Source organism: Typopeltis vanoorti, chromosome 20 (assembly GCF_054136105.1).
Source record: "Typopeltis vanoorti isolate ZY-2024b chromosome 20, IOZ_Tvanoo_1.0, whole genome shotgun sequence".
Lineage (NCBI taxonomy): Eukaryota > Metazoa > Arthropoda > Arachnida > Uropygi > Thelyphonidae > Typopeltis > Typopeltis vanoorti.
The window spans coordinates 6,808,032-6,824,555 of record NC_143568.1 but is presented as its reverse complement, the minus strand read 5'-3'; the positions used below and the strand labels follow the sequence as shown (position 1 = coordinate 6,824,555).

The following is a 16,524-nucleotide window of genomic DNA, read 5'->3' as shown; positions in this document are numbered from 1 at the left end:
ATTTAGTTTTACCTTGTAGATAAACATTTAGCTGAATTTGTTTTGACATTAAGTCACATAAAAAAATGCAGCATTTCTGTAGAAATCCTCTTTAGAAAGTTCACAAGGTTTAATTTGGTCCATGTAAAAAATTTGTAATTTGTTTTCTTAGAATGTAATATCCAGACTTAATAATTTCCTCATCAATTTGAAGCACATTGTGAAACTGGCATTGCCTTGAAGCATTTGCTCGAATATAGTTAACAATATCAATAACTTTCCTCAATGTGTCTTTTAAAAGAGTAGATTTGCCACAAAGATTTTTGTTTATCTAATAGACAATGAAATGAAATCAGGTTAATAGAATTTTGTATTTCAATTTGTAGCAATGCAACAAATCCTTCATGTTTTCCTTGCATAGAAGAAGCACCATCTGCGAGTTCACTTACTAAACACAAATTAAGCTTTGCTATTCAGCATTATCTTTAAAGGTATTAAGAATGTCATTTCCATTTGTTCTCCCCATCACAGACAGTAGTCCAATTAGTAGCTTCTCATAACATTGAAAATCTGCAGTTAAAATGTGAATAAAATAAAAGTGATACCGATTCAGTAATACCAGTGGACTCATCTAGGACAATCAAAAAATAAGTCTGTAGATCTCCTGATGATATCACTCAGATTCTGCTCCCTTATATTAAAGAGATTTCTAATGTATAGCTAAAGTTCTAAAACCTCTTAATATTGTAGTATGCTTTCTTCCTGTCAGGAAGATTTCTAGTTTCCTTCACTTAAAGACAAGCTTTGTCTACTCAAACTTCCAGGTGCCTACTAGATCTCATGCTCCTGTGGTTTGTCTTACTTTGGATAGTCTAGCAGATCTGTAGTGAAGAACACAAAGCTTACATCCAGTGCCATGATTGAAGTACACAATCCTATTTATTTTTCATGTGCCTCTAGCATCAGTCAGCTATTTCTGCCTCATGCCAGGCATGAACTTCGTGTTTGGTGTTTATTGCATCTATTGTAGTATGCCTAAAATATTGTTGCATGTCCCCTTTCTAGGAGAGCAATGGGATACACTTCCATTCTGTTAAGTTTTCACTGTTATCTTCCAATTGGACCCATTTAGCTGATTTTTGTTTGCAATCCCATACTTGTCTGACTCCTGCCATAATGGTTTGCTATATCCACATCATTATCTAAGTATTATGGTGAATTCTGTTTAGCATGGAATGTGGCTAATATTTTGGTCACAGTGTGCATAATTCTCTGACTATTTACTGATTATTTTTTGTTTGCAAGATGTGTTACCAGTTTCATGTAAATTTTAAGAATTGCCATCACTGGTTCTAACAGACCCTTAAGTACCACCTTGCAGGCATATTTGGATTTTGTAACCAGTTTTCAGAATAAGTTTACTATTCTGTTATTTGAAAATGACTTGGCCACTACTCTGTGTGTGTGTGTGTGTGTGTGTGTGTGTGTGTGTGTGTGTGTGTGTGTGTGTGTGTGTGTGTGTGTGTGTGTGTGTTGGGGGGAGGGTATTTTATTTTTTTTTATGCATCTCTGTTTTGTTTCTGCTGCTAACTTTAATATTTTGTAATATAGAGCTGTTGAAGAGTTGAATATGAAGCATGAACCTTTGAGACTTATCAGCCCACAATTTGAAACTCCTTTGCCTTTGCTGCAGCCTGCTGTAAGTATATTAAGTTAATTATAATAAATCTATTTTTTAGACATTAAAGATGTGCTAGATTTATTAAATCTGGTCTATACATTAAATTCAATAAGAATTTAATGTATAGAGAACCTCCCCCCTCACAGGATATATTTTTGCAGTACTTAATTTTTTTTTTATTATTATTTATGTGGATATCTCCTTGGAATCGAATGACTCATCACTGTTATTTGCACAGTACCTATCATACCTCTCCTTAAACTCATTCACCATTGGGACACACAACTCCCTCTGGCAATCCATTTCACTCATTCACTGCACTCTAAGTAAAGAACCTAATCCACACACTTAGACACCTTCCAGGTTTGACCCCTTGGTCTCCCCCTTACTCCTCGTGTACTGAAAAATTTCTTTTGTGTCAATCTTATACAATCATAACCTATAAGTTTCTATCATAATCCTTCTCTGCCTATTTGCTAAACAACCCACACACCTTCAGTTGATATAGGGATATAGTCTCTGAATCCTCTCTACCACTTCCTGATCCAGAAGAAACTGAGGTGACCAAATCTATGCACAGTAGTCAACATGTGGCCGAATCAGAGCCTTATAAACAGACATAATAACCTCCCTATCTTTACTGTCAGTGTGTTCTTCAACATCCAAGTAATCCTCTTGAGTTATTTTGACAGCCATCAATTTCCTGTAACCTGGTACCATCAGTATGATAAAATGTATGTAATCTTTTCATTCTGAAATGTGCATTACCTTACATTTTGCAACATTAAATTGACAACAATTGTCCTTTGGCATACTACAAATTTATTTAAATCATCCTACAGGATATATACATTTTATTCCCCAGTTTTGTAACAGCAGCAAACAACTGAATTCCCCCTCCCCTCAGATCTTCTGCTACATCATTAATGTAAAAATTAAAGTAGTGGACCTATTACAGAGTCCTAGGTCATCCCTCTAGTTGCCCTCATTCACCTTGATCCCACTCCACTATACACCATCCTCTGATGTCTGTCTATGCCACCAGCCCCATATTCATTCCCATTTACTCCAACTTATGTAATAGTTTTCCATGCAATGTTCTACCAAATACCTTTTGCAAAGTCCAACAGTATCATGATGGAGCCATTTCCTTTATACAATTCTGCTGTTACCTTATTATAAAATATGAATTAATTACTAATTCAGGACTTACTTTTTACAAGGCCATGCTTTTCCCTGGTAGATAATGATATTCCTATCCACCCATTCCTGAATTTTAACTTTAACCAAACTTTTCCAATACTTTAACCACCACTCCAGAGATACTAATTGGTCTCTAATTTGCTACTTCTGTCTTGAAGCTGCTTTTACGTAATGTAACTATCTTACCCTCTTTACACTCCCTTGGAACCTTGCCAGAGCTGAGACTGAAATTAAACAACTTTGTCAGAGGCACTGCCAGTTCTCTTGCATTCTCGTAGCATGTAGGTTGACATGTCATCCAATCTCACTGCTGTATTCACATTGATGTTTTTCAATATACTGAGTACCTCCAGTTCATCTACCTTGATTCTCATCTGCAAAATTGGGCCTGGCTCCCACTGAATCAGAGCCTTATAAACAGACATAATAACCTCCCTATCTTTACTGTCAGTGTGTTCTTCAACATCCAAGTAATCCTCTTGAGTTATTTTGACAGCCATCAATTTCCTGTAACCTGGTACCATCAGTATGATAAAATGTATGTAATCTTTTCATTCTGAAATGTGCATTACCTTACATTTTGCAACATTAAATTGACAACAATTGTCCTTTGCCCATACTACAAATTTATTTAAATCATCCTACAGGATATATACATTTTATTCCCCAGTTTTGTAACAGCAGCAAACAACTGAATTCCCCCTCCCCTCAGATCTTCTGCTACATCATTAATGTAAAAATTAAAGTAGTGGACCTATTACAGAGTCCTAGGTCATCCCTCTAGTTGCCCTCATTCACCTTGATCCCACTCCACTATACACCATCCTCTGATGTCTGTCTATGCCACCAGCCCCATATTCATTCCCATTTACTCCAACTTATGTAATAGTTTTCCATGCAATGTTCTACCAAATACCTTTTGCAAAGTCCAACAGTATCATGATGGAGCCATTTCCTTTATACAATTCTGCTCTTACCTTATTATAAAATATGAATTAATTACTAATTCAGGACTTACTTTTTACAAGGCCATGCTTTTCCCTGGTAGATAATGATATTCCTATCCACCCATTCCTGAATTTTAACTTTAACCAAACTTTTCCAATACTTTAACCACCACTCCAGAGATACTAATTGGTCTCTAATTTGCTACTTCTGTCTTGAAGCTGCTTTTACGTAATGTAACTATCTTACCCTCTTTACACTCCCTTGGAACCTTGCCAGAGCTGAGACTGAAATTAAACAACTTTGTCAGAGGCACTGCCAGTTCTCTTGCATTCTCGTAGCATGTAGGTTGACATGTCATCCAATCTCACTGCTGTATTCACATTGATGTTTTTCAATATACTGAGTACCTCCAGTTCATCTACCTTGATTCTCATCTGCAAAATTGGGCCTGGCTCCCACTGAAGAGACCTCAATAAAGGTCGAAACTAGTCTGGGTAGTGGCCCTTCCCTTAATGCATAACATTATACATATCTGCAAGGAGATGTGTTTTGCATTATGGGTGATACTGAGATAGGAGTGTTGTTAGCTTGCTCCACCTTTGCAATGAGTCACCCGGTGTTGTACTACCCAGTCCTGAAGATACTTTCAGGCGCAAACTTTGTTTGCTCACACTTGGATAAAGGATTAAACTAAATTTATTATCTGTAAAGCATGTGTGTCTCATTATTTGGGCTTATTGTCATTTGTAAAAGCAACCTTTTGACAAGTATCTCACTAAACATCAGTTAGGATTGACTTTGAAGGGTGGAGTAAGAATAGAGGACTAAAGCACTTGACACCATAAGATTCATGCAGTATGAATTATGAAAATTAACAACTTAGGAAAATAATGCATCTGACAATTCAGGGTTTTTGTTAAGTCATTTAGGAATAAATATCAATAAGGAACTAGCCCATTATGGTAAAGGCATAAACAAATAATTCATCAGTCTTATTAAACTAAATTAATAAGACTGCAGTCTTTCTTTCTCTATTGAAAATACTCAGAAATTACAAAATGATATATTAGGTTGTATTCCTGTTATGATATTTTATTGGAGGTTTACAAAAGCATAGTCAAGGGCTGGGCTAGTTGTCAGTTTTCTTGGCTGCACTAGATAGCGAGACAACAACTGACTACATCCTGGAAAGCTTCCCAGTCATTCTTATTAGAATGACTGTGAAGTTTTCTACACCTTCAGCTTTTTCTCAAATCAGAATTTAGTTTGATGTTGGCAAACATTCTATTTCACTCAATATTATAATCATGATCTTGCCAGGGCACAGATTTGTTTTCATTCTCACTTCAGGTTTTTCCTGAAGATGATGCCAAAATAGATAGCTGAATATTTGTGAAATTAATCTTCTTATTCTCATTATTAAAGTTCTTTTTCAGTAGAGAGAGAGAGCTGTACAGGTCAACATGCAGTGGAGAGATTATGAGAACTGTGTAGCTGTAATAGTGTCAGAACATTTCATGACAAAACATTTCGATGAAATTTTATCCTTCAGACAATTTTCAATTATTTTTAGCTTAAATACAAAGTCTTTCAAAAAGAATGACCCGATTTCAAATAATTTTATTTATTATATAATTTGATATATAATAATTGTATATCAAACTCTGGGCAAAGGCCATTCCCATGGTACAAGTCACATTCATTTGTGTTTTGTGGTTACAGAGATATAAAATTTTCAAATCGGGACATTCTGATCTTTGACTTTGAAACACCCTGTATAATAGTATCTCTTTAACATCCAGGAAACTTTTCTTTTTGCTCTACATGTTACTTTATCTCTGGATACCCTCTCCTTCTCTAGAAATCATAAATCCTTACTCAATCATAGTGTGCTGGTCTCATATATTAGATGATTTTTTTTTTTCCTTGCTAAGAGCTCTTTCCAAAAATTTGTGATTCATTGCAGGGGAGGGCACTTTCTTTAACTTAATGATACACTCTCACTGATTGTGATTCTCAGATGCATTTTCTCACATTTCATCTGGCATTTTTCCTACAGAATGAAAACAAACCTACACTCAGACCATTCCTAAGAAAGGTTATAAAAGTCACCCAATAAACTACTCACCGATTGCTCTCACTTCTGTTTTTTACAAACTATGGGAAAGGTCATCAATTTTCTGGATCAGCTGTGGATCTATCACTATGGATCCACAGCTGATCTTGCATTTACCATCAACCTGTGGACCCAAGTCAGGAAAACGTGTATAGAAACTTATATGGTTCCTCTCAACAATTTCAAGGCATTTGATCAGGTCAGGCAGACCATAGAATGGTATCTGAAATACCTAGTTATTTAGATTAGTAATATCTGGTTATTGAAATATCTCCTATTTAGATTAGTAATAAACTTTCTTATGTCAATATGTTCATATGAGATGAATTTGATTGCCTGTCAGTGTGGCTTCACACTGGTGGGCGATAAAATTCATTTGAAATTTGAAGTGGTTGAAAAAAGTCTGTTTGGTCTCTAGTTCAAGATTTCTAGGCTATATATAAGTAAATAATAATAATAAATTTAAAAAGATTTTATCTATTCCATAGATATGATTTAAGAAGTGTTATTGTTAAGCGATCAGTGTTAATTGCAATAAATCTGTATAGCCAATTGTTAAATGAAAGAAAAAAAAGCATAAACAATCAACTTTAGATTCATATTTTAAAGTGTCATGATGTTATCTTTGTTTAGTATGTAATATTAACTTTTTATTTAATAAAGCTTTTCTTTTTTTTCAAATAAAAGCCTTTCATTTTCTTTACGTACAAACATATTCTTATTATGGCCATAGTATTTTTACCTCTGAGAATGAAGTTTTGCTTAACAAAGTAATCTTGTGGAATGCATCCTCTTCGTTAATCGAGGTATACCTGTATACTTGGTTTAATCCTTTATCCAAGTGTAAGCAAACAAAGTTTGCGCCTGAAGTATTTTCAGGACTGGGGAAACTGCAGACATAATGCTATGCATTATGGGGAAGGGTGACTACAGAGACCGGTTTTGACCTTTATTGAGGTCTCTACAGTGTGAGCCAGACCCAAAGGTGATACTATGGTTGAAGTAATACAGAATTCATATTTTTCATATATGAATTGCCAAAAGATGTTACACTTTATTATTAAATTACTCTGGATTAGAGAAAGTTCTTGGAAGTTTTTTCACTTGGTTATACTATAAATTAAAGATACCACAAAATTATATACTTGGTTTAATCCTTTATTCAAGTGTAAGCAAACAAAGCTTGCGCCTGAAGTATTTTCAGGACTGGGCAACTCGTATAAGGAAGCTAAGACTTCGCATACTAAAGCAAGTGATGGGGATTTGTATATAGCAAAGATTGGGTTGGGTGTAAAATAGCATCTTAAATGAAAAAGATTGCTCAGTTTTTTGGATGCTGAGAAAGCTATTGATGTGATATGTTTATGCCAGGAAACACTGGAGGTAAATAATTTCAAGCATAGAGAGATCTGATCATTTCTGCTGAGTTGTGTATTACTTTTTATATTGTGTATTACTATTACTGAGTTGTGTTTTACTCTTTCCTTGCAAAAGATCTTTTTCAAGAAAAGAGGCTGGACTGGCATTTAAGGCAACCAGATTGCCATCACACCTATCGAAAAATAGTATGTAGATCAATGTTAAAGGCACTTGTTGTAGATGATCATGATATCTGGGATATCTGAGCACTGCCTGGTTTGTCAAATGAGTAGGATGAATTGAGAGTGCTGTGGATAGGATTAGTGGTGATTGAGAGTAGGTCATTTATGGTCATGAGAAAGAGGGTAAGTCATAGGACAGAGTCCTGAGGTACATGTGCATTGGTAGTGAATCTCAAAGAAAAGGAGCCATCAATTATGACATGCAGTGATTGACCAGAGAAGAAATGAGCAACCCAGATCAAACAAAGGATTGGCAGTTTGTTTAGCAGGCATCAATGCCAGACACAATCAAAAACTCTGGAAATATCAAGAGTTGACAGCACATGTTCAGAGGTTGCTGATGTAAGCTAAGAGGTCTGCTGTGGATCTTGAATGGTGGAATCCATACTATTGCTGATTAACTGGTTAGCCTCTAGGTAATAGAGAATTTGCCCATTGATGACTTGCTCAATTATTTTGGACAAGACTGAGCTGATGGCACTTACTTCATAATGCATTTTCACAATACATTTAGGAAATGTTTACACGTATATAATAAAATAAAAGTTACTTTCCTTTTTATATTATTTATTAATTTATTCGAAATTAGTGACCATTAAAAATTTCAAAAAAAAAAGTTGGATAATCTGATATCGGTGGGCTTATGGACCCAATAATAGTAAAGCCAGTGTTTTTTTTCTGGTGTAACACAGCGGAACAGCGTTCCAGCACCTATTTTTTTACAGTTTTTTCAAAAGTAATTTTTGAAATAATGTTCGCGCATACATAACACACATGTGCACGCCATTAGCATCTATGGACGACGTGTGATTGACAACATGCGGAAGATTTCCGGTAAAACACTTATTTATCAAAAAAATATCTTTATTGAATTGACGTAAATTTAACGTCATTATTTTCATATCCTTTTAGCTTTTTTTTTTTTTACTTTTTAGTGTAGAAGTCTGACCCAAGTTTGAAAATGAAAAAGATTTCCAATTACTTCTCAATCACCAGCCCCATTAATAAAAAGCCCAGAATAATAACAGACATGAAAAAATATGGAAATTATTATTATATCGGGCAACTCCAAGGAGTCGACAGAATCATCGAGAGAGGCCCTAACATCATGTCAAGAACAACTATTCGACATTCACACAGTTTCTATCATACCTCGCCTTCAATTCATTCACAGGCATAGCACCTACAACAGACTCTGGCAACTTATTCCACTCATTCACCACTCTCCCAGTAAAAAAAACTAGTTCTAACACCCCTGCTAACCACACTCTTGCCCAGCTTCCATGTATGGCTCCTAGTTCTCCCACCACCGATCCTATTCTCAGAAATATCTTCTGGATTAATCCTATAGAAACCCTTCAGTAATTTGAATGTCTCAATCATATCACCCCTTTTCTGCCTATCAACCAATTTTTGTAACCCACAAATCTTCAACCTGTTCTCATAAGGTTCATTCCACAGACCTGCTATCATCTTGGTCACTTGTCTCTGGATCCTCTCCACCTCCTCCCCATCAAGAAGAAACCTTGGTGCCCATATCTGAGCACAGTAGTCTAGATGGGGTCTTATCAAGGCTAGATATAGAGGAACAATAACTTGTTTGTCTCTGCTTGTTAAAGTATTTTTCAGCAACCAAGTGATTTGATTAGCTGTTTTGGCCACTTTTGCAATGTGCCCCCTAAACTTCATCTCCCTATCCACCAACACTCCCAAGTCCCTGGCCTGATCAATCTCCTGGAGTACAGTTCCACCAATGTGATATACTGCTGCTAATCTTTTCACTCCAAAATGCATAACCTTACACTTTGCCACATTAAATCGCCATCTATTTTCCCTAGTCCAGTCCTCCAAACTATCCAAATCATCTTGCAAAATTTTGACATCCTGTACACTCGCAATTGCTCAACCGAGCTTTGCATCATCAGCAAACAAGTGAACACTTCCTCTCAGATCCTTTCCTATATCGTTAATGAACAAATTAAACAGCAGTGGTCCAAGAACAAAACCCTGCGGCACAGCACTAGTCACAAGCCGTCTTTTGGGCTCCACTCCTGAATAAATCACTTTCTGGTATCTCTCCATCAACCACTCTCCTATCCATCTCACCAACCCTATATCCATCCCCATCTCCTCCAGTTTACTGATTAGAGTAACATGTGGTATCCTGTCAAAGGCCTTGGCAAGGTCCAGTAGAATCACTGTAAACCCATTACCCTTATCCAGTTTAGCCGTCACTGTGTTATAAAACGTGAGCAAGTTACTGAGGCATGATCTACCCTTCACAAAACCAGGTTGTCCTCCATACAGTATCCCATTTTCATCTGTCCAGTCTTGTATTCTTCTCTTGACTAATTTCTATAAGACCTTATTCTTGTTGAGAGGCTTATACGCTGGTTAGACATAATAACTAATATTTAAGGAATTGACAGCGTATACTGGAAATATAGATTAAATAAACTTTAATATACACTTTCCGATATTTCGGCGAACGTTACGTTGCCATCTTCTTGGGAACTTACTAAAAAGACACGTGCACACAAGTACTAATACAACAAATGAGACTGAGGCTAGGACGCTAGCGTTTTCCTAAAGTCCTGATGGTGCCCCCTGGCGGGCTATATTGGTAGTTCTTGGCCTTTGGGCTGAAGTTCTTTTGATAAAAGTTTCCCAAATTTGGGGCAGTTTCATGCATCCAAATTTGTTGAGGTTTGGCATGTTCCTAAGGGCCGAGGCTGATTCCATGAATAGTCTTTCATACTTGAACTTGCTGCGGTGTATTACTGTGGCTTTCTTCCATCTTATTCTGTGGCGAGTATCCAGAGCGTGGTCTGCAAGCCCAGAGTGGCTGTACTGGTGAAATCGGATGTAATCCTTGTGTTCTGAGATTCTGATATTTGCTGTCCTGCCTGTTTGGCCAAAGTAGGACAGTTTACAGCTGCAAGGGACCTGGTATACACCAGGTAGGTCTAGGGGAAGTGGTTGGTCTTTGGTGGAGCGGATAAGGGATGCCAGTTTTCTATGTGGTCTAGTCATGTTTTTTTAAGATTTTATTGATTTTTTCTGAGGTGCCTCTGATGTAGGGAATAGTGATGGATTTAGAGTAATCTTTTTTGTGAAGGGAAGGGGGTGGTGGGTTGTGGATAACTGGGTTAAGTATTTTTTGGATTTTTTGGAGGGGGTAGCCGTTGGCTGAGAAAGTGTCACGGATGTGATTTAGTTCAGTGGTTAGGGCTTGATTATTAGAACAGATTATTTTTGCCCTGTTGAATAATGTTTTAATAACTCCATATTGTTGTGAGGGGGGGGGATTGTTGGTGAATGTATCTGCCTGTATGGGTGGGTTTTCTATAAACTGAGAAAACCAAGGTACCATCAGGTTGGCGGGTGACTAGTGTGTCTAGGAAGGGGAGGTTATTGTTTTCCTCTTTTTCCAGGGTGAATTTGATTCTAGGGTGTTGGTTGTTCAAGTGTGTTAGGAAGGAGAGGAGTGAATCCGGGCCATGTGGCCAAATAGCGAAAACATCATCAACATAGCGAAGCCATATGGTAGGTTTTTGTGGGGCTGAGTTTAAGGCTTTCTCTTCAAACATCTCCATGAAGAAGTTGGCCAAGGGTGGGGAAAGTGGTGAACCCATGGCTGTCCCCTCTATCTGTTTGTAGAATTTTTCCTGCCAAACGAAATAGCCTGAGTTCATTGTAAACTGAAATAGGGCTGAGATATCGGGAGGAAATTTAGCTTGGATTAGCTCTAAGGTTTCTTTGAGAGGGACATTCGTGAATAGGGAGGAGACATCAAAACTGACCATTATGTCATTGTGTTGGAGTGTAAGGTTTCCTATACTGGCTTTGAAGTGGGCTGAGTTTTTTATGTGTGATGGTGTATTGCCAGTATAGTGTGAGAGCGCTTTGGCTAAATGCTTGGCTAGTTTGTAAGTGGGGGAATCAATGCCATCCACTATGGGACGTAATGGCATATTTTCTTTGTGTATTTTTGGGAGCCCATATATGCAGGGGGGTCTAGAGTTATAGGGTTTTAGTCTGTTAGTAATCTCCACAGGCCAAGAAGTGACCTTCTTAAGGAGCCTATGGAGTTTTCTAATTTGTGAGTTGGTGGGATTGTAATTAATGGGGAGGTAAGTGGAACGATCTCATAATAAAGCTTTGAGCTTACCTGTGTAATCTTTAAGATTAAGTACCACAGTGGCGTTTCCCTTATCCGCTTTGGTGATCACTATATTTTTGTTTCTTTTCAATTCTTGTAGTGCCTTGTATTCACTACTGGATATGTTGGATTTTGGAGGTTTTGCTTTGTTGAGAACACAGGCTACATCCAATCTGATATCGTTGGCGATGTGGTTGGGCAGTTGGCGAATCCCGCGTTCAATTTGAATCATTAATTCCTCGGCCGGTAATTTCCTAGGAGCAATGGCGAAGTTGTGACCACGTGACAGAGCGTGGAGTGCTTCTGGCCCTAAGGTAGCTGACGATAGGTTAACCACAGTGTTGGTTTGTAGTTTGGGCGCCGAGTTCTTTGTTAATTTATCAAACTTGTTGATATGTCGGCTTCGTACTCGTTCAAATTCTTTTTTAGCTGCCGTACATGAGACGTCATGTAGTACCGACCAAAGCTTGTGATTCAGCGTATGTGAAAGCTCGTTTTCCAGCGTTTACAACCGCGCTAGCCAGGCATTACTTCGGGAGCAAATTACCGCTACACGCGGTTCCCTAGCCGATATAAACATCGCTATAACAACGCTGGAAAACGAGCTTTCACATACGCTGAATCACGAGCTTTGGTCGGTACTACATGACGTCTCGTGTACGGCAGCTAAAAAAGAATTTGAACGAGTACGAAGCCGACATATCAACAAGTTTGATAAATTAACAAAGAACTCGGCGCCCAAACTACAAACCAACACTGTGGTTAACCTATCGTCAGCTTCCTTAAAGCCAGAAGCACTCCACGCTCTGTCACGTGGTCACAACTTCGCCATTGCTCCTAGGAAATTACCGGCCGAGGAATTAATGATTCAAATTGAACGCGGGATTCGCCAACTGCCCAACCACATCGCCAACGATATCAGATTGGATGTAGCCTGTGTTCTCAACAAAGCAAAACCTCCAAAATCCAACATATCCAGTAGTGAATACAAGGCACTACAAGAATTGAAAAGAAACAAAAATATAGTGATCACCAAAGCGGATAAGGGAAACGCCACTGTGGTACTTAATCTTAAAGATTACACAGGTAAGCTCAAAGCTTTATTATTAGATCGTTCCACTTACCTCCCCATTAATTACAATCCCACCAACTCACAAATTAGAAAACTCCATAGGCTCCTTAAGAAGGGTCACTTCTTGGCCTGTGGAGATTACTAACAGACTAAAACCCTATAACTCTAGACCCCCCTGCATATATGGGCTCCCAAAAATACACAAAGAAAATATGCCATTACGTCCCATAGTGGATGGCATTGATTCCCCCACTTACAAACTAGCCAAGCATTTAGCCAAAGCGCTCTCACACTATACTGGCAATACACCATCACACATAAAAAAACTCAGCCCACTTCAAAGCCAGTATAGGAAACCTTACACTCCAACACAATGACATAATGGTCAGTTTTGATGTCTCCTCCCTATTCACGAATGTCCCTCTCAAAGAAACCTTAGAGCTAATCCAAGCTAAATTTCCTCCCGATATCTCAGCCCTATTTCAGTTTACAATGAACTCAGGCTATTTCGTTTGGCAGGAAAAATTCTACAAACAGATAGAGGGGACAGCCATGGGTTCACCACTTTCCCCACCCTTGGCCAACTTCTTCATGGAGATGTTTGAAGAGAAAGCCTTAAACTCAGCCCCACAAAAACCTACCATATGGCTTTGCTATGTTGATGATGTTTTCGCTATTTGGCCACATGGCCCGGATTCACTCCTCTCCTTCCTAACACACTTGAACAACCAACACCCTAGAATCAAATTCACCCTGGAAAAAGAGGAAAACAATAACCTCCCCTTCCTAGACACACTAGTCACCCGCCAACCTGATGGTACCTTGGTTTTCTCAGTTTATAGAAAACCCACCCATACAGGCAGATACATTCACCAACAATCCCACCCCCCCCTCACAACAATATGGAGTTATTAAAACATTATTCAACAGGGCAAAAATAATCTGTTCTAATAATCAAGCCCTAACCACTGAACTAAATCACATCCGTGACACTTTCTCAGCCAACGGCTACCCCCTCCAAAAAATCCAAAAAATACTTAACCCAGTTATCCACAACCCACCACCCCCTTCCCTTCACAAAAAAGATTACTCTAAATCCATCACTATTCCCTACATCAGAGGCACCTCAGAAAAAATCAATAAAATCTTAAAAAAACATGACTAGACCACATAGAAAACTGGCATCCCTTATCCGCTCCACCAAAGACCAACCACTTCCCCTAGACCTACCTGGTGTATACCAGGTCCCTTGCAGCTGTAAACTGTCCTACTTTGGCCAAACAGGCAGGACAGCAAATATCAGAATCTCAGAACACAAGGATTACATCCGATTTCACCAGTACAGCCACTCTGGGCTTGCAGACCACGCTCTGGATACTCGCCACAGAATAAGATGGAAGAAAGCCACAGTAATACACCGCAGCAAGTTCAAGTATGAAAGACTATTCATGGAATCAGCCTCGGCCCTTAGGAACATGCCAAACCTCAACAAATTTGGATGCATGAAACTGCCCCAAATTTGGGAAACTTTTATCAAAAGAACTTCAGCCCAAAGGCCAAGAACTACCAATATAGCCCGCCAGGGGGCACCATCAGGACTTTAGGAAAACGCTAGCGTCCTAGCCTCAGTCTCATTTGTTGTATTAGTACTTGTGTGCACGTGTCTTTTTAGTAAGTTCCCAAGAAGATGGCAACGTAACGTTCGCCGAAATAACGGAAAGTGTATATTAAAGTTTATTTAATCTATATTTCCAGTATACGCTGTCAATTCCTTAAATATTAGTTATTATAAGACCTTGACAACGATGCCTATGCTAATCGGTCAGTAATTTACAACAGCAGTCTTGGAACCTCCTTTATGCAGTGGAACTATTTTCCCCTCTTTCCACCCCCTCGGAACTAACCCAGACCCGAGACTCAAATTAAACATGGTCAAGGGTACTGAGAGTTCTTTAGCCGCTTCACGTACAACACGAGCTGGTATACCATCCGATCCCACAGATGTATTGACATTGAGGTTTTGCAATAGACTACTCACCTCCACTTCATTCACCACAATTCTCGTATAATCTATTGGTTCATTTATTTCTGCAATGTCACCACCTGGAAGATATATTCTTGCAAAATGCTCACTCAGTAATTCAACTATACCAGCTGAGTTGGTTACTTTCCTACCATCGGCATTCTTTAAAATCATTCTACCATATACATTTTTTCTTTTACTTGCAACATATCAAAAAAACTGTTTAGGATTCTCCTTAGCCTGCGTGGCCAATGTTCTTTCATAATCCTTTTTTGCTTTTCTTACCACACTCGTTACCCTTCTGGCCTGCGCATTATAATGTTCATGTGCCTGCAGGTCACCTTTCTCCTTAAATTCCTCCCATAGTTGTTTCTTTTTTTGCAGCTCAAGCTTAATGGTGTTATTCATCCATTTAACCCCTACTTGATTTATTATTCGGACTCTAGGTATACAGTCAGCCATTGCTTCATGCAAACACTTCTTTACCGCCTCCCATGCACTATCAATTTCTAGCCCTTGCAGTTGTACATGCCATGGCACTGAACCAATCAAACTCCTAAGCTTGTCGTATTTACCAGCCCGATAATTCCACATGTACACCGTCTGAATTGTAAAATCTACACCTTTAGTCACCTCCCAAGTCAAAGACACTTATGATCACTCTCACCAATTGGTGGCAACGTGGTCACATTCGTTACAGCCAAATCCTCAGATGCGATTACCAGGTCAAGCACTCTCCGGCCCCTAGTATTTTCCATTACATGCTGTCGCAGATAGTTATCCCTTAATAACCGCATAAAATCCAATTTCTTCCTCCTATGTGTCCTCTCCTTCCAATCAATGCTACCATAGTTGAAATCTCCCAAAATAATTACCCTCCTTCCACTCATTTCTTCTATTTGCTTATGCATACTATCTCCATCATCTGTTCCATCACCTGGTCTATAGCAGCACCCAACTGCATATTTAGTTCTGCTAATTTCAATCTCACACTAAATACCCTCAAATGTGCTCTTTTCTCTATCCTGCAGTTCCACTTCGCTTCTTCTTGGCTGTAGCTCATCAGTTATCATCAATAACACTCGACCCCCCATTTTATTCTCCCTGTCACTCCTGAACACACCATACCCCTCACATTCAATCCCACTAGCTGTATCATCTTCTGTCAGCCATGTGTCACTAATGCCAATAACTTGTGGTCTGGAAGTGCCAACCAAGGCCAAAAATTCTTCTCTCTTGTTCCTAATACTTCTGGCATTTCTATACATGAATTGAAGAAGCCGATTTGTCCCATCCCCATTTTGATGCCTTATACTAACTATCCCATTCTGATTCGTGGTCTTTTCCACTCGCTTGGGCACATTTAAACACTCAACTGTCTCCCTAAAATCTGCAAATCTACCCCCCCACCTTAATAACTCTAGTTTCCCTGGTTCTGTAACTTCACTTCCACCACATTCGACAACATCTTTTCAAGTCTCCACACACCAAATCAAATTTAATCCATTCAAATTTAATCCATCCATTTTGTACAAATCCTTTTGCCCATCAAATTCATTCCGCACATCCACAAATTCCACACCACTCATCAAACATAATTCATGCATAAAGTCATTAGCAATTATGGCCCTCCTTCTATACTCTTCACTGTCATGCCGTGGCAACAGACTCGATCATAACTCTCTCCCTCTTTTCTTTTGCCACCTCACGCAATTCCTTCACATTGTCACTCATAGCCT

General features: G+C 38.6%; 1 protein-coding gene across 1 annotated transcript in view; it reads left to right on the top strand.

Moving 5' to 3' along the window:
* Positions 1-16,524, top strand: part of IFT52 (intraflagellar transport 52) — a 203,819-nt gene that overhangs the window by 163,681 nt on the left and 23,614 nt on the right. The window contains exon 11 of the mRNA XM_090410486.1: positions 1,591-1,678. Within this exon, the coding sequence (XP_090266612.1) occupies positions 1,591-1,678 (88 nt within the window). The remainder of the gene's footprint in view (positions 1-1,590; positions 1,679-16,524) is intronic.